At 41.1% G+C, this 23,412-nt stretch overlaps 1 protein-coding gene across 1 annotated transcript in view; it reads right to left on the bottom strand.

Moving 5' to 3' along the window:
• The window catches only part of LOC110966075 (slit homolog 1 protein-like), a 113,350-nt gene that overhangs the window by 30,480 nt on the left and 59,458 nt on the right, over positions 1 to 23,412 (bottom strand). The window contains exons 12-26 of the mRNA XM_022215319.2: positions 19,536 to 19,607; positions 19,003 to 19,074; positions 16,523 to 16,666; positions 16,263 to 16,426; positions 15,068 to 15,091; positions 13,738 to 13,882; positions 11,046 to 11,120; positions 9,721 to 9,864; positions 9,138 to 9,281; positions 8,008 to 8,174; positions 6,282 to 6,420; positions 5,172 to 5,240; positions 4,083 to 4,154; positions 3,090 to 3,161; positions 2,421 to 2,492 (exon numbers count right to left, since the gene is read on the bottom strand). Of these exons, the coding sequence (XP_022071011.2) occupies positions 2,421 to 2,492; positions 3,090 to 3,161; positions 4,083 to 4,154; positions 5,172 to 5,240; positions 6,282 to 6,420; positions 8,008 to 8,174; positions 9,138 to 9,281; positions 9,721 to 9,864; positions 11,046 to 11,120; positions 13,738 to 13,882; positions 15,068 to 15,091; positions 16,263 to 16,426; positions 16,523 to 16,666; positions 19,003 to 19,074; positions 19,536 to 19,607 (1,575 nt within the window). The remainder of the gene's footprint in view (positions 1 to 2,420; positions 2,493 to 3,089; positions 3,162 to 4,082; positions 4,155 to 5,171; positions 5,241 to 6,281; positions 6,421 to 8,007; positions 8,175 to 9,137; positions 9,282 to 9,720; positions 9,865 to 11,045; positions 11,121 to 13,737; positions 13,883 to 15,067; positions 15,092 to 16,262; positions 16,427 to 16,522; positions 16,667 to 19,002; positions 19,075 to 19,535; positions 19,608 to 23,412) is intronic.

Here is a 23,412-nt window from a genome sequence, read left to right as displayed (position 1 = left end):
CGGACAATTTAGAGTCACTAATTAACCTCAGCATGTTTTTGACTGGGCTGCACAGTGGATGGATGGCTAGCACTGTCGTCTTCCAGCTAGAAGATCCCTGGTTTGTGTCCCCGCCTTCGTGGGATCTTTCTGCATGGAGTTTACATGTTCTCCCTGTGCATCATGGGTTTTCTCCGGGTTCTCCGGCTTCCTCCCACAGTCCAAAAAAGTGTTCAGGTTAACTGATGATTCTGAGTTGTCTGTATGGCTTTTAGCTATAAAACAAATAACAAATATCAACATTTCACACCATTTAGTTTTGGTTTTGTTTGGTTTTAGTTTTGGATGATGCTGAGGTCACTATAACTTGCAATTTTATAATCTTCAAAAAGCTTTCGGGCCCTAAACATTTTGAAATTGTGTTCATTTTTCCTGAACACAACACATGTTACTATTCCTGATAACAGAAATAGTTTTTCATTAACAAAAATATGTACTTTGAAACAATGTAAAGCCATCAAAAAGATAACTCTCACACATTTCAGGTCAGTCAGTGAGATTTTACTGCGATCTGCAAAGTTCTTGTCTTCTGGGTTTATAAGGAGAGTGGGTGAGGGATTGTTTTATACTAAAATGACATAAAGTACCTGATAACTTGGGGAACAATTTTAATTATAACAATTTTCTGGAGGTCTGGAGTCAAACTGAGCCCAAGGATAAAAGGTGTTGGTAAATATGAAGGAAATAGGAGGGTTAAATAAATAATAAAAGACAAGGAGGAAGAAAGTTCTTGTGACTAGAAGTGATTGCAGAGGAGTTTTGAACAAAAACAATTTGGTGAAAAGAGACAGTAGCAAAAAGGAATGATGGTTAGAAAATGGCAGAGGGGAGACAGTTTAGAGGGAATTAAAATGAGTGAAAATGTGAGAGGTAGGAGCTGGAACGAAAGAGAGAAGAGAGGAGGATGAGAAGGAAGGAAGGTTCATTTACCTGCATTTATATGTGCTGTACTACTTTTCACAGCCACATGGTGGAGCTCTCAGACCTCACAGCTGTTCTCAGAAATGTCAGTCAAACAGACAGAGTGACACACGATCATAAAGCTAATAATCCTCGATTAGATTCACCTGACCTCTGCCAAATTTTTACAGAAGTCAATGTGTATCTTTTTACTTATTTAATTGGCATCTGACTATGAACTACTCATTGGCTTCTCTTTCTGTTTTCTTTAGTATGAGTGTATGTGCATACATGTGTGTATGTCTGTGTATTTGTACGTATGTGTATGTCTGCATATGTGTATGCATATATGTACATATAGATAAGTAGTTCCATAATTGGATATGCTTGTATTGCATCTTACATGTATAAACAGAAACTGTACATTATATAAATATTGTAATACATTTAGGAAACTGAAAATTATCAATCAATAATTAATGGAAAAGGTTTACTTCTTCTCATATCTTCTAGAATATGTAGATCTAGTCCATAATATATATGGCCTCTTAGTAACGAGTTACAGTGGTCGACGTGTGATACTACGAGAGCCTGGACCGGGTGTTGTGCTGCTTGTTCAGACAGGAAGGGTGGGATCTCCCCGGTGCTGCACGGCTGAGCAAGAGGCCACATGAGCCTTGAAGGTGAAATGTTTATCGACCATGGAACACAACCCACCAACAATTTCTTTACTTTGTGCGGTGTGCTTAGGTGTTTATTATTTTTTTTATTATTATTATTCAAGCCGAATTTTGATTGATTTTCTTGCTGCATTAAAATAGAGAACTGCAAAAGCCAAAAATAATCAAATTAAAATCAATTTCCGGTGTAGAATGAGTAAGGTGGGATCATTTTACAGACAGTTTCATTTTTTTCAGAATCAGCGGGATCTCGTTTCAGATTTGATGTCATGCTTCAGGAGACAAAAATAAAAATAGTCCCTCGCTCCTCTCTTCACCTCGTGTTCACATCCTCTCCCTTCCTCCTGCACTCAATCAGTCCCTCTTCCCCTCCTTTCTTTTGCTCTTTATCTTTAAATTGCCTTCCTCCTCTCTTCTCCTCCGTCCACACTTACTGTCGATCCTCAGACGGACTCACACGAGTCACACTTGAGTGAAGATTATTATACTGTACACACACACAGACACACACACACACACGCACACACGGGCCTCAGATCAATAGAGCCATGGGAAACGATGGATCTCTCCAGCTAATTCAATCCACCAGGCAGCCACTTCACTTGAAACCACTCATTCCCTGAGAACTGGACTTTATCTGTGAGAGGCCATAAAGTCAGGAGAATGAACATGCATCTCTCTCTCTCACACACACACCTCATTCTGTCAGTGACAACAGCCTCTGCTGCCTGTTACACTCAGCTGCTGCTGTCATTATCTGTGTGCTGTAAGTACACATGTATTAAATGAATATGTGCTTACAGGTGAGACAAGGAGGCCACGTCGCTGAAGATGCCCTGCTGCAGCTCGGAGATGTCGTTGCCATGGAGAGAGCTGAAAGACACACACAGTCGCGGGTCAGAGAAGACCATAAACCAAAAACTCTGTGACCGCAATGAGGCCGACAGGCAGCGAGTCTCATTCAGTTCAATAGCGGAGGAATGCTGAAAGTCCAAAAACAGATGAGGGCTTGTAATAAAGCAAACGGGGATGTGGTTTGGAAGGTGATAAGTACTGTGATGTGTGTGTGTGTGTGTGTGTGTGTGTGTGTGTGTGTTCTTGTACTTGCTACATGGTGAGTACCATTTTCTGCATTTAACTATCAAAGTGAGGACATTTTTACAAAGTGAGGACATTTTGGCCGGTCCTCACTTTGAAACAGCCATGTTTGAGGGTGAAGACTTGTTTTTAGAGAACAGGTATGAATTGAGGTTTGGTTAGGGTTAGGGTAAGGATTAGGGTTAGGCAATCAGTTGTGATAGTTAAGGTTAGGGTAAGGCTCTAGGAAATGCATTACGCCTATGGATGTCCTCACTAAGATAGAAGTACAAACGTGTGTGTGTGTGTGTGTGTGTGTGTGTGTGTGTGTGTGTGTGTGTGTGTGTGTGTGTGTGTGTGTGTGTGTGTGTGTGTGTGTGTGTGTGGACTCACAGCAGCCTCAGAGAGCGTAAGCCTCCCAGAGCCAGAGGAGGGATACAGCGAAGGGAGTTGTAACTGAGGATCCTGAAATTAAGAAATAAAACATGACATAACGACATATCACATTAAAGACCCTAAAAAACTTCTACAGTGGGTGATCAAAGAAGGATCAAAATCAACGCGGCACATCCAGATATATTGTCCTTTTTATTCCACACATCTTTTCCCTCTGTCAGGGTCTATATTTTTGTATAACTCACCCATTTAAATTGTATTAAGATGCAAAGTTTTGCTCTTTGGGAAAACTATGGGTGACACTTCAGGCACAACAAACAATCAGATTTGCTTTTGCAGCTGAGGAGTTGTCCTCTGCTAAAGTTTTTTTTTTTTTACATCAATAACATCAATATTTTACAGAGGATACAGTACAGTTCTTCAGTAAATATACTCAATGAGTTTCCACCACTTTTACAAAGCACAGTATTTACTCTGGGGTGCATCTTTCAATTAATCTTGCATATCTTTTACCGAACATCTGGGACAAGTGGCAGTTAAATATCTTTATTGCCGTCATAACCAGTGCAATGAAATTAAGTGCAATATTTAAAAGAATATAGAATAAAAAAATAAGTAAAAGTGGTAATAAATATCGGATAATATAAAACGTATACTAAAAAAAACACACATTTCAGACACACCCAACCAGACATCGACATTCCGCAAATGCTGCACAATCCCTAATAATTGAGTTGTACATGCATGTTCATATATTTACCATAATCATGATGGTAAATGATTAAACGCAGCAGTAATGCAACATGTTTTCTTCCTCAGCTAGAAAGATCTATTTAAATTTAAACAACAAAAGCTAAAATCAGCCACCATAAGCTACTAGCCGCAGTGGAGAACCAGAGTTTGTGAATACGGCAGCCCATTCGTTGTTGTGCGTTTGTGTTTGCTTCACCTCTAACATTTGATGAAGTGTATTCGTGCGTGTGAACTCACAGCGTGGTGAGCTGGCTCATGTTGGAGAAGGAGTCGTCAGAGAGGGAGCTGATTTTATTGTTGCTCAGATCTCTGTGAAGGCAAAGGTCAGATGCGATCAATGCACACACACACACACACACATGCATCGCACTGCAGAAGTCCCATTAGACACACAAACACAGACTAGCTAGAGCAACACACATTCTTATCTAACCTAAAATGAAGTGAGCTCATCACATTCAGAGCTGTTTATGCATTTATGTAATACTGTACAATTACATGAAGCTTTTTGAAACTGAAATGACTACATGGTCTACAGCTCCCTCTGCTGGAGATACAGGAGTTTGCATTCCAGTTTTGGATCATCTGCTGCTGCTGGAACAGTGAGGTTAAAATGCTGGTTCTCAATTTTAGATCCATGACAAAAGCAGTTCCCTGGATTCAGCGGAACAAAATGTAAATGATCCTCGTTTATCATGTTAAATAAAGTCATTATGGCTCATATGTGGTTCCACTAATTAACAAGAACCAGAAGCAATATGGCATCTTCCCTGATGACTCTCTGCCAAACTCGATATGCGACTCGGGTCTCTTGTTTTGTGGGCATTTGCTTTTAGTCTCATCATACAAACAGGCCGGTTTATGGCGCATGATCGATCCTGAAATGTTTCTTGGTTACCTTGTCTTTATGTTTACATTCCTAAAGCTGCTTCATTGTCCCAAAAAGAGAGTGAGAGTGTATAAAAGGGACTAAGAGTCAGCTCTTGTCCCGCACAGAGGAATTTCTGGCACCCTCGAAACAGATTTAAAATGGCACCAATTGATTGAGAATAAACCAACCATGCTTGTTGTCACAAACAGTCACCCCTCGAGGGCCCGTTGTGAGCTGGGAAAAACCCTGCACACTGTTCACCGCACCTACAAAAACCTCATAGTCTTTGTTGCACTTTGTTGCAATGGAAAGTGCACAACAAAAAGTGTCAGTGTGATTGCACTGAATCAACAAAATAACTCTTAGTAGGTTTTTCATAGAGGCAGAGGAGCAGTTACAATCAACAGAACCAGTGGTAGAGGTAGAGGGTTAGGGTTTAGTCACGTGTGTCTTACACAAGCTGCAGGTATTTGAAGGTGGCTAACTCCTTAGGAACACTGGTGAACTGGTTCCCATCCAGATACCTGATGGGACAAGAGAAAGACATTAGCGCAATAATAAATTACATTGTCGATTAAAGATAATCTGAGATCATTTTCAAATGTCTACATCACTGATTCCCTCATAATCACTTCCCCAGTAAGTCATTGGGTGTTTGAATTTCTTCTTACTGAGTGAATTCAATTATTTAACATGTGACACTTTGAGATAAGAAAACTCAATTAATATAAATTGCATGTTTGCTGTAGAAAAAACAGTGATAGCATTTACAGAAACATTTTGCAAATTATGCACAGCCTAGATCAGAAACACCTTTAATAGGGGAAGATGAATATTGCTAATAAGATGATTAATGTTACGACTTTTACTGCATTTAATTTAACTGCATTTATCATTTACCATAATTTATGTATTTAATTACGTGATACTGTTTCAGAATCAGGGGCTGCACAGTGGCTTGATGGTTAGCACTGTCGCGTGTCCAAAAACTTCCATCCATCATCTATACACTGCTTAATCATCATTAGGGCCACAGGTGCTGGAGTCTATCCCAGCTGAGAACATGCAAACTCCATGAAAAAAGATCCCACAAAGGCCAGGACGCGAACCGGGGATCTTCTAGCTGCAAGGCGACAACGCTAACCACCCAGCCCCTGTGTAGCCCAGTGGAAAAACATGCTGTGGCTAATAGGTAACTCTAAATTGTCTGTAAGTGTGAATGTGTGTGATTGTTTGTCTCTATATGTAGCCCTGTGATAGACTGGTGACCTGTCCAGGATGTCCCCTACCTTCACTCTAAGTCAGCTGGGATAGCCTCCAGCCCCCAGTGACACTAATGAGGATTAAGCGATTTATGGATGATGGAAGGATGTTTCAGAATCTCTTCAAACAAAACATTTTACTACTTACGCTGAAACAGCAACCTCTGTATTTTGTTTTATCTCTCGGTTTAAATTAACCCAACACTTCCTGTCAATACTGTATCTTCATTCTCCCTTTGAAATAAGCTGCAGAGCAAAACAATCCAAGTGAGAATAGTGCTTCAGTTGTGCTTTCAGACTCACAGTTCAGTGACGTTGCGCGGCAGCCCTCTGGGCAGAGCCTGCAGGTGCTTGTTGCTGCAGCGGACCACCGTGTCCATGCAGGTGCACTGGCTGGGACACTGAGGTCCTGGAACACAGCTGCTGTCGTCCAGCACAGAGCCTCGACAGAGAGACAGCACAGTCCGATTTCATTTCTCTTCACTTTCATTGCACAGGTGGAAAACTTTTTCACTTGATGTGATGCTCAGAAGGCATAGCACGGTAAAATAACATCGATTTTTCTGAGAGTCCATTAATGTAACTCAGTTTGGGCCGTTACTGGGGATATGGGATGGGAACCTCTATCAGACAGACATGACCGTTCAAAAGTTTGGGGTCACCCAGGGAATTTCATGGTTTCCGTGAAAACTCACACTTTTATTCATGTGCTAGCATAACTGCACAAGGGTTTTCTAATCATCAGTGAGTCTTTCGTCACCATTAGCTAACACAATGTAGCATTAGAAGACAGGAGTGATGGTTGCTGGAAATGTTCCTCTGTACCTCGATGGAGATATTCCATTAAAAATCAGCCCTTTCCAGATATAATAGTCATTTACCACATTAACAATGTCTAGACTTGATTTTTGATTCATTTGATGCTATTTTCATTGAAAAAACAAAAATCCTTTCAAAGACATTTCTAAGTGACCCGGAACTTTTGAAGGGTGTGTATAATACCAAATATTTTGCCTTTGGAATAAATAAGTCAATATGTCCAATCAGAGAAGCACTAAAAATATATTTGATTGGGACATTTCCAATCATCACCCCTTGGGTAATGAGCTAAAATCTTTATTTCATTTGAACAACTCATCATTTATTTTTCATAATCGTTTTTTTTTTTTGTGATATTCAGGAGATAAAGAGTAATATGTTTCTTAGGTTTAGAGAAAAATGGCCTATTGATATTTACTATAAATCAAAAGTACTAATTTATTATCTTATAAAGGACAATTACAGAGTGGAACTTCATGTGAAGTATAATTTAATCAAAATCACAGAGATCCCTGACTGTACATTTAGGCTCAGGAACACTACCATTAGACTTAGAGACTGGGAGGTTAGATGCTTCTCCAGAGAAGAACAGACTTTGTTTGCTGTGTAATTTAGGTGAAGTTGAGAATGAGGTTCACTTTGTGTTTTACTGTCCTGTATAGGAAGATATAAAGGAGGTACTTTTCAGTAGGATGTCCTCTGTTTATGCTGATTTTGTTTGCTTCAATGACCATGAAAAATTGGAGTTATGTTTTAGAAAGAGAACCTTTTTCATGGCAGAATTTCTTTTTGCCAGGCCTGGGATAGAAGGCAATACTTTGCTTGAGGACTGAGCAGCAGAATGATGTGTGTTATGGATGTATTGCTGCACTGCTGGTGTAATGGTGCCTCGACACAAAAATAAAGAAATCAATCAATCAGTCCATATTCTGCATCTTGTCTGTGTAGATTCTCAGCCATCCAGGTCATGGCAATTCAGGAGCTTCAGTTGAAATCAACTTGGCTTGTACAAGAGAAGTCCAGTTGATTTCTACTGAAGCTCCTACGATTACCATGCATTTCCTTTTTGACTACTGTCTCCACTTTTCTGTCTAAGTTGAGGCCCTTTGTGTTCGCATGTTGCAGTAGTTAGACTTTTGAATTCTCGAATTAAAGTCCTCAGCTTCCTCAGCACATTTCTGTTCATTTTTGGACTTCATCATCATCATACCGTCCTCGCAGCGGAAATCAGGGACAGCCACGTCCTGCAGTGGGATCTCTCGGAGGAAGGCGGGGCCCTGACAGCGAGGATTCCCCGTCACAATTCGCCGGCTTCTAAGCCACACCCCAAACCAGGATAGGCGGCAGTCACAGTTGAAAGGATTGGCCAGGAGATTTCTGATGGACGAAAGAGAAAGACAAAGTGTGACTATAGCCCAATCCCTGCCATAAGCCCTAGGAAGTAGACAGATTTAACAGTCACAGCTGGAGTGCGGGAATCTGTTAGGGTTTGAAATTATGGCTCATTCCAGAATTGGAGGACATTTTATGCCCCGCCCATCAAATTTCAAATAATCCATGTACAAAATACTAAAACATGCAATTGTTGTTTAAATGTACTTATCCTGAGGTTTAGTCTAAAAAAAACCAGGAGAAAAGAATTTTTAAAATACTAAATAAGTCTGGAATTCCCTCTAAACTGTTGTTTTTCTCCTCTCCCACCCCTCTGATCACGAAATTGAATCTCAAATAAAACAGCTAAAATGAAATTTAAATCTCATCTTTTGCATAATTTTGTTCAGTGATGTCGCTTGTAATTGTGGGAACATTTGCTTTAATCAACATAATGTTTTAAATAATGAGAATTATGCATGTGTCCCACAACAACTCTGTCAGCACAACCTTTTTAGCTGCTAGAAGAAGAAGAAAACAGTGAATCACTAGCCTAGCCGCGCTAGACAACCCAGGGCAACTTTGCTATATTGTGGGGACCAAATGTCCCCACAACTGTAGGAAAACCGAAACCTATGTCACTTGTGGGGACCTCATTTCGGTCCCCACAAGTTTAAACAGTGTTTTCTTGGCCATGTTGTTGTTACTGAAAAAAGTAAAAGTGCAAAAACGTTTCTTTAGGGTTAGGCATTGTTTTGGTTAGGGTTTGGTTAAGGTTAGGGTTAGGGTAAGGGTTAAGATATGAATGAGAGTCAATGGTATGTCCCCACAATGATAGCAAGACACAGACATGTGTGTGTGTGTGTGTGTGTGTGTGTGTGTGTGTGTGTGTGTGTGTGTGTGTGTGTGTGTGTGTGTGTGTGTGTGTGTGTGTGTGTGTGTGTGTGTGTGTGTGTGTGTGTCACTAACAGTGTGGACAGGTTGGGCAGGGTGTCGAAGGCCCCTGGCAGGATGGTGCTCAGCTGGTTGTCGTAGAGGGAGAGCAGCCTGACGTTGGTCAGCCCTGTGAAGCTGCCGTTATGGATGCAGCTGATCTTGTTGTTCCTCAGCATCCTGCAAACACACACACTCAGATATTATACAGCTGTATCAATATGAAGGTTTGAATGACCATACACTTGATTTTAAGAAAGATTAAAGACCTCCCATGGAGAAAATGAAGCATGTCTATAACTTGTTTTTTTTTTTGGCAGGGGGGTTAATAAAAGCCGCTATATACTGTAAATACAGCAAAGTCACAGTCTCTCAGAAACATCTGCTGGAGCCCCTGTGTACTTCTGTGTTCAGTATTACTAACAATGTGACCATCTGTGCAGCAGGCTGATGTGTACCTACTGTAACGTCAAAAGAAATCATCATGTGAAAAGCATTCACTTTTAGCAATAACAACACATTTTGTTGATAGGGTTGCTTTGCTAACTTCTTTGTTTACACATTTGTCTTACTTTCTCAGTTAATATTTAGTGTGTTCTGTCTGGCCAGTCAAACTCACAGCATGCGAAGGCCCTCCATGCCTCTGAACATGCTCCCTCTCACAGATTCCAGATGGTTGGCCGTCAGGTGAAGCTCTACTACCGAGGACGCGCCCTCAAACGCTCCATCTTCAATCTCTGAAATCTTGTTGTTGCTCAGGTTACTGGAAGTAAGGCAGAAAAAACACAAAATAATAAATGTTTTCTGTCAGTGGTTTACACAAAGTCTGCTCTTACAAACTCACAATACTCCATGAAGTCTGCCCACTCTGTTAAAGAAAATTGAATTGGCAACCAGTATTCTGCATTTTGTGATGCTACACTACTATTCAGAAGTTTGGGCTCACTTAGAAATGTCCTTATTTTTGAAAGAAGAACAGTATTTTCAATGAAGATAACATCAAATGAATCTGAAATCCAGTCTAGACATTGTTAATGTGGTAAATGACTATTCTAGCTGGAAACAGCTGATTTTTAATGGAATATCTGCATAGAGGTACAGAGGAACATTTCCAGCAACCATCACTCCTGTGTTCTAATGCTACATTGTGTTAGCTAATGCTGTTGAAAGGCTAACTGATGATTAGAAAACCCTTGTGTAATTATGTTAGCACATAAATAAAAGTGTGAGTTTTCATGGAAAACATGATTGTCTGGGTGACCCCAAACTTTTGAACGGTAGCGTACATTTTTTTAGAATTAGCCGCAAATTGTCTTGTTTCTGTTAAAAGAACATTTTCTGTGTATTTTCTGTAAGTAAAAAGTGGAACTTTTTCTGTACTAGTACTGGTACTACCACGATAGAAAGAGTGTTGGCATACAACATCACAGTGAGGTATGCCAGTTGTACAATAGGTGACAGAAGAGCTCTGCAGGGAGTGATAAAATCAGCACAGAATTAATCATCTGCCCCCTACCCTCCCTAGAAGACACTGTGAACTCCTGTGGTTTCAGCAAAGCCAAGAAGATCCTGTCTGACCTCTCACACCCTGGCCGGGGTCTCTTCAGAAACACTGCATGCTGGACAAACCGGCTGAGGAACAGGTTTTATCTGCGGCAAATTAGACTTTTAAAGTCAAAGGAGTAACCTCCACGGATACTTCTGGACAATTTTCTCTTGGCCAAACATGGGACAGTGCAGCATGAGTGTATGTACTTGTAGACTTTTACTGTACATTCTATTATTAATTAAGTGCACTATGGGGGGATGTTTGCACCAATTTCGTTGCACAGTTTTTGTGTGCAATGACAATAAAGTTATTCTATTCTATTCTCTAGGACATTTCTTTTGATGACTGAGTAGGTATTTGTCATTGTTTTTGCTAAGTTTTTTGGAGTGACCTACATTTTCTTGAGATGCGACAGGCCCTTGAAGGCTCTGGTGGCCTCCAGCACGGAGAGGTCGTTGTTGTTGAGACGCCTGAGACAATCAGAGACAGACAACGAGAAGAGAAAGGCGTGGGAACATCATTAGCGGAAGGGTTTCTTTGGAATGTGTGTGTTTTTTGTGTGCAGTGAGTGCATCCATGTAGTATGAATACACATGTCAACATAAATATGAACAGTGAAGTTTGGCACAGTATGTGTGTATTGATATGCTGTATGTAAATATGTCTGTGAATGTGTGTAAGTATGTTAGTGTTCCTGTAGAGTTTGGCATTATTACAGTGGATTCCAAGAGATCCCATGATAAACAGCATGGATTGTGGATTAAAAATTTACCCCAAATGTATGATAAAAACTGAAAACCAACAAGAAAGTGAGACAGATGTTAACAAGGGACAGTTTGTAAATGCTCACGCAGTCAATGAGAAACAGGCACAATAATCAAAACGTCTGATTGTAGTATAGGTGTGAAGAGCATTTAAAAAGAGAAAATCTTTAATTAACAACCTTTAGAGACTAATTCCAAAAAGGTGTGATTACATAAAATTCTACCCATGTGTGATGATAATCTAACTTCACCAACATTAACATAAAAATATCCTGACAGTTGTGATGAGCTCGGGGCTCATCCTGAGAACAGCCACTATGTAACAAATGATTTAAAGGCCCGGTCACACTGCCCAAACTTTGCTGGAGCGTTCCTGGAGCGGTGAAAAGAATTCATCACCGCTCGTAACCGTTCACCACCGTTTAACAGAAGTTGGCCCCCGTTAAAGCAACGCCGTATACGCTCGGCCACCGCTGATGTTTCTGGAGGGGCCCTCCTACTGCTCCGAAAGTTTTGAGCTGCACAAAATATTGCGAGCGGTGAGGAGGGGGCAATTGTCCGCCCCCGGCAAAGTTCACCCCCGCTCCACCAACGCCCAGTCAAAGTTTGGCACCACTCGACGCAAGTTCGTGGACACTTGGGTCCGCTAGGCTAACGCAGAAATCTTGAACGCTGGACCACCGCTGCTTCGCCAGCGTTGCCTGGGCGGCGATTAAACGTTGCACAAACTTCAGTGGAGCGGTTGCAAGTGTTTTACGAGCGGACACGGGGTTGCTGGAACGGTGTCGGGCGTTGAAGCAGCGATCCATGGCGGCGATGAACTTTGGTTTGGCGTTGGTATAGAGGTGTCGGAGCGGGACCAGAATTTGGCTATAAATACGGGGAGAAATGGACCAGGAGCTCATTTATCGAGCTGCCGTTGAGTTCAGACCTCATCTATATCGAATTTGCTCAAAGTTACAGTAAAACTGTATCACCATGGATGCTGAGAGACTTGCTATGATTGGTGGTGCACTAGTCCAGCAGCAGGATCAGAACCTCCTCAGATTGCAACAAGCTGTTGACAGAAGGAGAAGAGAGAGAAGAAGGAGAGACAGAGTTGTGTGGGTCAGACAGTGGATACTGAGAAAGGCCTGAACATGGACTGTATGACAAGCTGATGGTGGAGCTGAGGAATGAGGATCCACGAGCCTTCCAGCACTTCATGAGGATGCCACCAGCCATGTTTGATGAACGATCCGTTCAGCTCCGTAGTCACAAGCGGTATGCCGCTAAACCAACGCTCGCGTCACCGCTAAACCAACGCTTGTTACCGCTAAACCAACGCTAAAGCAACGCCGGCTTCAGCGGTGCACCGCTAATCCAACGCCCGTGTTTTCGATTTTTTTCCCATTTTGTGCGCGGTGACAAGCGTTGTCGAAATTCGACCCCCCACCTCCCTACCGTTCAAGGAACGCTCCAGCAAAGTTCGGGCGGTGTGACCGGGCCTTAACAGCAGCTGATAAACTGTGACTGTGTGTGACCATTTGTCTGCCTGAGGTAAAGAGGTAAAAGAAAAGTTCACAGTGTGATCTGCAGTTAGATCCAGATTGATTCTGTCTTCATGTTGGGGCTAATTTATATGTAGAAATAAACTATGAAAAGTCTGCACAGTGACTTGGTGGTTAGCTCTGTCGCCTTGCAGCTAGAAGATCCCGGGTTCATGACCCCGCCTTCCAGCGATCTTTCTGCATGGAGTTTGCATGTTCTCCCTGTGTATGTGTGGGTTTTCTCCAGGTACTCCGGCTTCCTCCCACAGTCCAAAAACTCTAAATTGTCCATAAGTGTGAATGCGAGTGTGATTGTTTGTCTCTATATATAGCTCTGTGATAGACTGCAGATCTGTCCATCCCCCACCTTCACTCTAAGTCAGCTGGAACAGGCTTAATTTTAAAGACATTTCACTGGTAATAGATGTAAAAGGTGTCTGTGATGTTGGCACATATTCTGTGTCTTTGTTCTCTGTCATGGTTTTGGACCAATAGTGGTTCTGAAATGTGAAGCAAGCCTTCCCCAAATCATCTTATACAACCTGAAGTACATCACTTGTGTGTGGGTCCATCCATTAATGTGACGACATGTACTTCAGACTCGTGCTGCTTTGAAAGTGATGCAGAAATGTGACCAGGTCTGACCGAGTAACACTACCGTTGAGACTTTTATGGAAAAACGAGCAGGGTGCATATTCAGACACGAAGCCCACACACTGTGATGCTGTCTGATTAACAGATGGCTGCACGTCTGACAGAATTTTAGTGTGTACATGTACGAGTGTGTGTCTCACAGCTCTTCAGTCGAGGGCGGCAGGTGCTCAGGGAACTTGGTGAGACGGAGGTTGGAGCAGTCGACCACGTTGGCTTCACAGCGACATTTAGCAGGACACACTGGCTTACTGTTACACTCATAGCTCAGACGTCTGTCTTCAGTGCCTGGACACAAATGCAGGGAGGGCAGACAGATGGACTGGTGGTCAAGTCTTAGACATATCTATAGAGATATCTAGCTAAATACACAACCCGTCAAAAGTTGAAGAACGCCCCAATTTTTTCTTTATTTTTTACTGAAATTCAAGTAGTTCAAGACCAATGAATAGCTTGAAATGGTGCAAAGGCAAGTGTTGAACTGCCAGAGGTTAAAAAAGGAAAGGCTACCCAGAACTGAAAAATAATGGACATTTTAGAATTATACAAAAAGGCCTTTTTCAGAGAACAAGAAATGGTGAACAACTTTAAGCTGTTCTGCAGCAACGGAGGTTGATCAAGCCTTGAAAGTTGGTGCTACCAAATCCTACAGGTGACCCAACTTTTCTTGATTACTTACAACCCCCTCTGTTTGCATAAAAGTGGAGTTGGAACACACCGTGGCATCATACCAAGGTCAGTGACTTGTACAGAGTGAGAGAAACCCTGAACCAAAACAGCTACCACAGCATTCTGCAGCACCATGCAGTACCCTCTGGTATGTTCCTAGTTGGTCAGAGGTTCATCCTACAGCAAGATAATGACCCAAAACATAAGTCCAAGCTATGCCAGAACTACCTTATGAAAAAAGAACAAGGTGATGAGCTTGAAAACATGGAGTGGCAGCACATTCTCCAGAATTAACGCCCATGGAGCTGGTTTGGGATGAACTGGACAGAAGAGTGAAAGCAAAGTGACCTACAAGAAGCACACATTTATGGGAACTTCTGCAAACAACTTTCTGAAGAATATTTGATTTCCATTGTAGAAAGAATGCCACGAGCGCGTCCAGCTGTTATACCTGCCAAAGCTGACTACTTTGATGAGTCAAAAGTTTAGAATACATTTTGGTTTCTCAATAGATTTCTTTTACTTCATTTGTTTATTTGTTCTATGCTTTCATTTCAGAGAAAGATGAGACGTTAACATGCATAATTTCCAATAAAAAAAGTGGAAAAATTGGGGTGTTCTAAAGCCTTTTCTGGTGGTGTACATACTCCAAGATGACTGTATTTTTTTCTCAAATGAACATATTTTAAATTACAGAAAATGTTTTTATCTAATAAGTCAAAATCTGCATCAGAAAACAAATACTAATTAATGTGTCCACCTACATAAATAAGTGACAATGACAATACAAACACATATAGTCACCTGGAATGTGGTACTGCTCCTTGGCTGGTGTGAAAAGAAAGCAGAAACAAAACTATGTCAGTCAAATGTGTTGGATGGCTGACAAAAGCAAATCGCCACACACAGTCCTGGAGGAGGTCTCATATGAAATTGGCAGCAGTACCTAAAGTACATAGCAGAAAGCAGGAGTGAAACAATCCGTGTCTGTGTTTTTCTGTTTTATGGAAGCGCTGCGTCGCCCTGCGTGAAGCTTTCCAGCCCTGGCAGTGGACTAAAGCGGCGTGGAGCAGCCTGTGTGGGGATCAGAGCTCTTGCCATGGTTTTACTGTCCAGAGGCTGGCTTCATATACTGGCTTCACACATACTGGCAGCGTGTGGGAGAAGAAAACGGCCAGGGAGCTTTTAGTTACAGGCATCCTGTTACAGTCTGTGAGATTAACTCGCTTCCTTCTTGTCACACACACATATGTAAGCGTGTTTTTTCCCTACTCTCTTTGTGTCCCACCTTTCATGTACTTTTCCTGTTCAAAAAGCTACTAGACTAGCCATTTACGTTGATTTCTTATTTCTTTTGTAATTTCAGGGAGGAAGAAGAGTTCTTGGTCCTTCAACAACAAAAAGAAATTCCATAATTTCATGCTATGATTTACAAATTGTGGGGAATTACAACGGAATAGACGGGTTACTGGTAGGATGATGGAAGCTCTAAGCTCCAGCACCAATAAGCTGAAACTATTGAGTCTTTAAGCAAGGTCATTGACCCTATCTGCCCCAAGGTGTTGACCCTGGGGCAGATAGGGTGAAGATGGCCAAATGTAATCTCAAATAAAACAGTTAAAATTGAATTTAATCTGCTTTTTTGGTATTGTTTCTTTCATTGATATCTCTTGCAATTGTGGTCACATTTTTTAAATCAGTATTTTAATTAACGGAGAAGTGTTTCTGACAGCACTAACATACATACAGTATATGTCAATAAACGTGTACTGTCTAGCATGACAAAGGGCTTTCAGACGATAATAATTTTACATTTCTTGCACCTGCTGTTTTTAGATGTCCCTTCTGGGAAGCTGAGCAGTAGTTCAACATCTTACAGTATTGACTGCAACTCATAAACCCAGACTGCCACTGCTGCTCTCAGTTTAAACTCCTGTCTTCTTTAATTCTTTGTCTCTCACCACACACACACTGACAACACACAATGGCGCTGACTGACCGGAGCATCTGAATTTGTTGCTCTTGATCTGTGCGATGCGTTTGTTGGCGAGGCGGCGAGGGCTGGCACAGCGCGCTCCGCTCGTCTCTATGGGGTTTGAACGCAGGAAGTCGGCCAGCCACTTCACATTACAGTCACACACGAAAGGGTTCTGGGCCAGGTGGCTGATGAGAAATCACAAGGGGGAAGGACATCAGTCAGATCAGACTGAATGGAGTGGAACAGAACTTTAAATAGTATGAATGTATTGATTGTCTCACAGGGTCTGGATGCTGTGCAGAGAGTTGAAGGTGCCTTTGGCCAGACTCTGGATCTTGTTGTCGTACAGCGACAGGAGAGCCAAGTTCTCCAGATCTTTGAACACTGTGGCTCGGATGCAGTGGATCTTATTTGCGTTAAGCAACCTACAGGATGATACAAGACTATTATTAAGAAACTGGATGACAAATCCCAAGCTGTAATCTCAGTTTGGGTGGTGTCACTCTCACAGAACTACACTACCGTCCAACAGTTTTGAGACACTTAGAAATGTAAGAAAAGCAGTTTATTTACTTGGTCTAATTCTATGTTACAGGTTGGGATGACATTTTTCTTTGAAATTACCATTGCTTCTCTTTTGTTTTTGTTTAAAGACAGACCAAGTTTTTGTCTCTCTGTATTAATTATGGATACTACAGTTTGCAAGTTTTCTTCACTGTTCGCTATCAGCACTATGTCATCTGCATAACCTACACTAGCATTCAAAAATTTGGGGTCACTTAGAAACACCCTCATTTTTGAAAGAAAAGCAGTTTTCTTCAATGACAATGATAAAAATAAATGAATCAGAAACACAATCTAGACATTGTCAATGTAGTAAATGACTATTCTAGCTGGAAACAGCTGATTTTTAATAGAATATCTCCATAGAGATACAGAGGAACATTTCCAGCAACCATCACTGTGTTCTAATGCTACATTGTGTTAGCTAATGGTGTTGAAAGGCTAATTGATGATTAGAAAACTGTTGTGCAGTTATGTTAGCACATGAAGAAAAATATGAATTTTTATGGACAACATGACATTTCCAAGGTCACCCCAAACTTTTGAACGGTAGTGCACGTTTGACAGAAAAACTCATCAGACACTGGATCAGAAACATAATATTTCCAGCAGAGAAGCCTTATTTTTCACTTAAATGCAGGATCTAGCAAGTTGGCACTTTTGTTACACAAGGAAGGGCTGATGTTGACTGTACTTCTGATAACAAAGCAGCCCATTCATTCTTTATCCCTTGGTAATGAAATGCTGCTTGGCACAATCACTGGAAGCCTAAAAACTGTATCTGAACACAGCATTGGTACAAGTTCTAGCAGGAAGACAACTGTCAGCCTAAATCAAATGAAAATAAAGCCACTGCTCAAGTGTCAAAAAGTGCAGCTCCTCAAATGTCCAGTTGAGGTTGGCTCCAGAAGAGAATGAACTAAAATGTTCAACTTGACAGCAGAAATAAGCAAGTTTCTGGGCTGGTACGAAAAACTATTTTGGTCTCTATTGCAAAAGGAATTCATGACAATTGTAATCATTCTTTCATGTCAGCTGTTTTTGGCCATGTTCCATGATGTCTGGAGGCAAAGGCACTGTAAGAAGCACAAACAGCTGAGGAGTCATGTCAGATAAATGCTCACTGCATGAGAAATTATTTAAAAAAGGACCCACGAAGCACATTAACTCTTCTTCGAAAAGTGTTAAACCACCCTGACAAGTATAAAAACACATTTTTGGGATATTGGTATTCTAAAATTTTGACATAATTAATGTTTCCCTGTGTGATGCGACCCAGGTGCATATAAAATACATAATGGAAAGACACTTTTCATATACTTACAGGGTGTCCATAAAGTCTCTTTACAATTTTAAGAATTTATTACAAAGGCAGTGGGTAGGGGGTCAGTGTTTATTAAAGTTTGTAAGTAAATTGAAATTGTGTGTTACAGGTATCCTGTTGGTGAAAGAGGTGTTGTTAAATGAAACCCTGAAAAATGGCTACTCCTCAAGAGAATGCACAGTGTGTATCCAGATATCACTCCCCTGGACTTCTTTCTACGGGGTTATGTTAAAGATATCACGTATCGAACAAAGAAATGGGACATTACTGCTTGACTCAAAGGATTTCTGATGCCATTGCCACCACTGATGAGGCTGTGCCACATGGCAAGAAATCGAGTACTGTCTTGATCTGCTTTGTGCAACTAATGGTGCCCACATAGAGGTGTATTAAATGAGCTAGAAAAAACTTTGACAACCACTGATTACAATAAAACTAATCTGGTTAAGATATCTCATCAACTGTCTTTGTAATAAGCTATTAAAATTGTAAAGAGACTTTATGGACACCCTGTATATTTAACTGACACAATCTTCTGCTTCAGCTTGTGTCTTCCCTCATTGCGACATCTGCTGCAGTGCCACATGGATTTAACTTTCTCCTGCATAAGTAAAGGATCCACTTACTGACTGCATTGCAAGTTGGATTCTGCAAGCTGATATGACAGTGTTTTCAAAAAGCAATGTCATAGCAAGTCATGAGAAACAGATTATTGAGTTGGCAAAAACTCGCACCGAGACAGGAATGAGTTTCCATCCAACATTTAAAACAAAACGGCTACTTCCATTTGACACCTGAAATTTATTCCTGTTAAACACAGTCAGTGTAAATGTCAGCTCAGACAAAAATATGCATGTTGTGGTTTGGACTTACAGCAGCTCCAGGGAAGCCAGGCCATCAAACACTCCGCTGGGCAGCTCAGTGATCTTATTACCATACAGCACCCTGCACACAAACAATAGCAGAAAGCTCTCCGAATGCTTTCTAGTTCTGGGATCACACATTCTCCATCAGTCTGCTACCGGTTACTGCGATGCATTTTACAGAATTTGCTCTGTCAAAACAACAGTAGGACTCTTTTTCTGTCCATGAGATGTTTAGATGACTTCACACTCCACTAAAACGCTGTGCATATGGCTACACGTTCACAATCCACGTACACACACAGACGTATATACACAAAATGGCTGACCACCCGCTGTGACTGTTTGCATGTCCTGATATTTCATATGAGCGCTACGTTTACAGAGAGCAGGCGCCTCTTTTGAATTATTCATACCAACAGATGCACAAACATACGCATGCGGTGGAAGCATGTGGAGATATGGACATGTAAAAACATTGGCAGAGGCACTCTCAACACTCCCAACATTTTATTAGTTACACACTGAGTGCTTGTTACTCACAGTGAGTTGAGAGCTCGGAGGCCGTGGAAAGCATCAGGGGCGATCTCGGATATCTGGTTGTTACTCAGGTCTCTGGGGATGAGACAGAATGATTTATGAATGATTTAAGTCACAGCAGCCAGTTTTCTAGAACTTTTAAGGAATTACTGATTGCTTCATTTGTTTGAGTTTTGATGTAAAGACAACAACTGTTTTCCCATTTCAAGAACTTCTTATTCATAGATTGAATTCACCGTTTAGGTGCTTTTAAAGAAATACACTTGCAGTCAAAATTTGGACACACCTTCTCATTCAATGTTTTTTTCTTTATTTTTACTACTTTCTCCATTGTAGATTCTCGCTGAAGATATCAAGACTATGAAGCAAGATATATGGAATTATGTAGCAAACAAAGAATTGCGAAATAACTTCATACATCTTTTATTTTTGCAAGTTCTTCAAAATAGCCGCCCTTTGCTTTGATTACTGCTTTACACACTCTTTTCATTCTCTCCATGAGCTTCATGAGGTAGAACCTGAAACGGTTTTCACTTCACAGGTGTGTCTTGTCAAGGTTCATTTCTGGAACTTCTTGCCTTCTTAACGGGGTTGGGACCATCAGTTGTGTTGTGCAGAAGTCAGGTTGGTACACAGTTGACAGCCCTATTTGACAACTGTTAGAATCCATATTATGGCAAGAACCAATCAGCTAAGTAAAGAGAAACCACAGTCCATCATTACTTTAAGAACTGAAGGTCTGTCTGGAAAATTGCCAGAACTTTGAATGTATCCTCAAGTGCAGTCGCAAAAACAATCAAGCGCTACGACCAAGCTGGCTCACATGAGGACCGCCCCAGAAAAGGAAGACCAAGAGTCACCTCTGCTGCTGAGTCACCAGCCTCAGAAATGGAAAGTTAACAGCAGCTCAGATTAGAGCCCATAACCCAGAAACCCTACAAACCTAAACCACAGTTCACTGTCCCACTCTGTATCCAGCTACTGCAGGAATCTTGTGTTATCTTTGACTACAATGTCAGCATAAAGAAATTAAATCACTAGTTCCATCCTGCTTGTATTCTCAGTGAGATTGATCACTTCTCTCCTGCTGTTTTGTTCAAGTTTTTGACTTGAACTACAAACCAATCCTTGTCTGCCAAAGGATTTTTCCTAGTTTTGCTAAGCTGTCCCTCAAGAATTAATCACAAAGATGATCTTTACCTTTGCTGTCAGGTTCCCACAGTCTGGAAATACCTGCCTGCAGACATCAAAACATGCATCCAGAACTGACTTTTTCAACTCAACCTTTGTCAAAAATTCAGTTGTTGAAGTGATTTTTCGACACTTTGCTAACTTCGTTCTTTAATCTCTGCATATGTGCTGCTTTTAAAAGTTGACTGATTGATCTAAAGCAGGTATTTTGTTGCAAATGTCTTCAGAACTGAATTTTGCTCAAAGCACCATACAAAAAGCACGTCATTATTAGGACTGAAAGCTGATGGATGTATTCTCTTCTTTATATTACATTTCCATGTGCTATTCTCTTGGGTAAAACATGCATGAATGGCTTTATTGTTCATTTTGCTTAACCGCAAGTCAAATCAAATCAAATCAAACCCATTTATAAAAATAAGATACCCCACTTCATGAAATGACTGGACAGTGAGTGGACTTGACAGCGTTTTTTTTTTTTTAAGTGTATAGAGTGGAAGAGCAATTTTGCTGGCCAAGTTGAAGGTTTTACAATTTGGATTTGGTCTGGTGTGCCAAACCATGACATGTTACATTATAAAATCCTTGTCCTGCTGCCACACGTCAGTTGCTCAGCTGTCATAATAAATTTTAAGACAAACCACTTCAGCCAGACTGGAAATGTAATCAACCCCCTGCTCTTAGAGCTCGTGACGGTCTCACAGTGATGATGTAAGCAGCAAAGGAGAGAAAAAAAGGATGAGATTGAGAGGAAAAGGAAAACCACAGAGAGACAAAGACGGAGAGAAAGAACGTCTGAGGATGGAGCCGCAGAAAAGAAGAGAAGAAAGAAAGGCAGCAGCAGTGGAGAAAACAGAAACCACAAGAGGAGACAGAAAGAAACTGAAACAGGGTGAAAGAGTCAAGAAGCCATGAACATTATTGCTGTGGTCGGATTTGCATTTTTAATACATATGCATCAGATCACAATGAGATGTGCTTGGTTCATCATGCAAGACCCTTAAAAGGCCTCTGATGGAGACCGTATCTCCTCCATCAAACGCTCCTCAATGCTGAAAATCCACTGGGGCTGCATGTTATGTCGAGCAGGAAAACCACAGCTCAGTGAGCAGTGGAGACAGAAGAAGAAGAGCGATCCATTTGGCAGATCACATTTTGAAACACTGACAAGTTCTTAGAGGCACTGTCCCTGTGGAGAAGCAAATACTGAAATCTTTACTTGATTTGGAGCTAAAAAAAAGACAACATGGAGTTAGCTTAGCTGATTTTCAAAGCACCCCATTTAAGAAAAATATTACTCCTCTGCAAATGAAGTTCTCTTCCTGCGGTAAACTGAGCACAGTTTATCCAGAGGTAAAGATTCTCTCCTTCTTTTGACACGAAGCTGAAAGACGTAAAGTTGGCCAGGTAGAAACACTGTTGACAGCAACAAAATTCAACCTTACCTTTCAGAATAAAACAGATATAAGCAATGCTACAGTTATTGTTCAAGCTGTTCCCATGCAGGCTGCCCTTAAAGTTGGATTTTGATTTACAGTGACATAAAGAAAGATAAATAAGAATCCTACTAGTAGCTCAGGCAGTCTTGTCTATCTGTTCTTTGATTTTCTCAACAACCATTCAGCTGATCCATTTCACACTTGGTGGCTGTATTGCTGCCCACTTCAGGAAGCGCAGTGTTGAGTTTAAGGTCGCTTGGATGAACCGTGACGAGAACACTTGGAGTTGCAGGTTTGATGGGACTAGTTGCAGCAAGAAAGCCATTGTTAAGATGTCTGAATTACAAAAAGAGGTTTGCCAACATGAAACACCACCACTGGACTGCTGAAGACTGGAACAAGGTGTTATGGATTTATGAATCAAAACTTGAAATCTTTGGTTCATCACACAGGATATTTGGATGCCGTCAAGTAGGAGAAAGGATGGTTCCTCAGTGTGTGACATCAACTGTCAAACATGGAGGAGGAAGTGTGATGGTCTGGGGCTGTTTTGCTGGATCCAGGGTCGGTTCTTGTACAGAGTGAGAGGAACCCTGAACTAAAATGGCTACCACAGCATTCTGTAGCACCATGCAGTATCCTCTGGTATGTTCTAGTTGGTCAGAGGTTCATCCTACAGCAAGATAATGACCCAAAATGTAAGTCCAAGCTATGCCAGAACTATTTCAGGAAAACAGAACAAAATGGTAAACTTGAAAACATGGAGTGTCAGCACATTGTCCAGACTTAAAGCCCATGGAGCTGGATTGGGATGAACTGGACAGAAGTGAAGCAACCTACAAGAACCACACATTTATGTGAACTTCTGCAACAGAGCTGGGAAGAACTTTCTGAAGAATATTTGATTTTCATTGTGGAAAGAATGACACGAGTGTGTTCAGCTGTTATATCTGCCAAAGGTGGCTGCTTTGATGAAGTTTAGAATATATTTTGGTTTCTAAAATGATTTTTTTAACTTAATTTGTTTATTTGTTCTATGTTTCGTTTCAGATTAAGATGAGACATTAACATGCATAATTCCCAATAAAAAACTGGAAAAGCTGGGGTGTTCTAAAACTTTTCACCGGCAGTGTTTGTTAAACTCAGAGTCATAATGGAGAGTTGGAGTTAACTCTCTTAACAGTGCTGGTTCTAACTATGTTAGCTTATGTTTTGATGTTGATATTTGATAACCCAGCATGGTCAGTGCT

The sequence above is a fragment of the Acanthochromis polyacanthus genome, chromosome 3 (assembly GCF_021347895.1).
Source record: "Acanthochromis polyacanthus isolate Apoly-LR-REF ecotype Palm Island chromosome 3, KAUST_Apoly_ChrSc, whole genome shotgun sequence".
Taxonomy (NCBI): Eukaryota; Metazoa; Chordata; class Actinopteri; family Pomacentridae; genus Acanthochromis; species Acanthochromis polyacanthus.
This window is presented reverse-complemented; position numbering and strand designations above follow the sequence as displayed.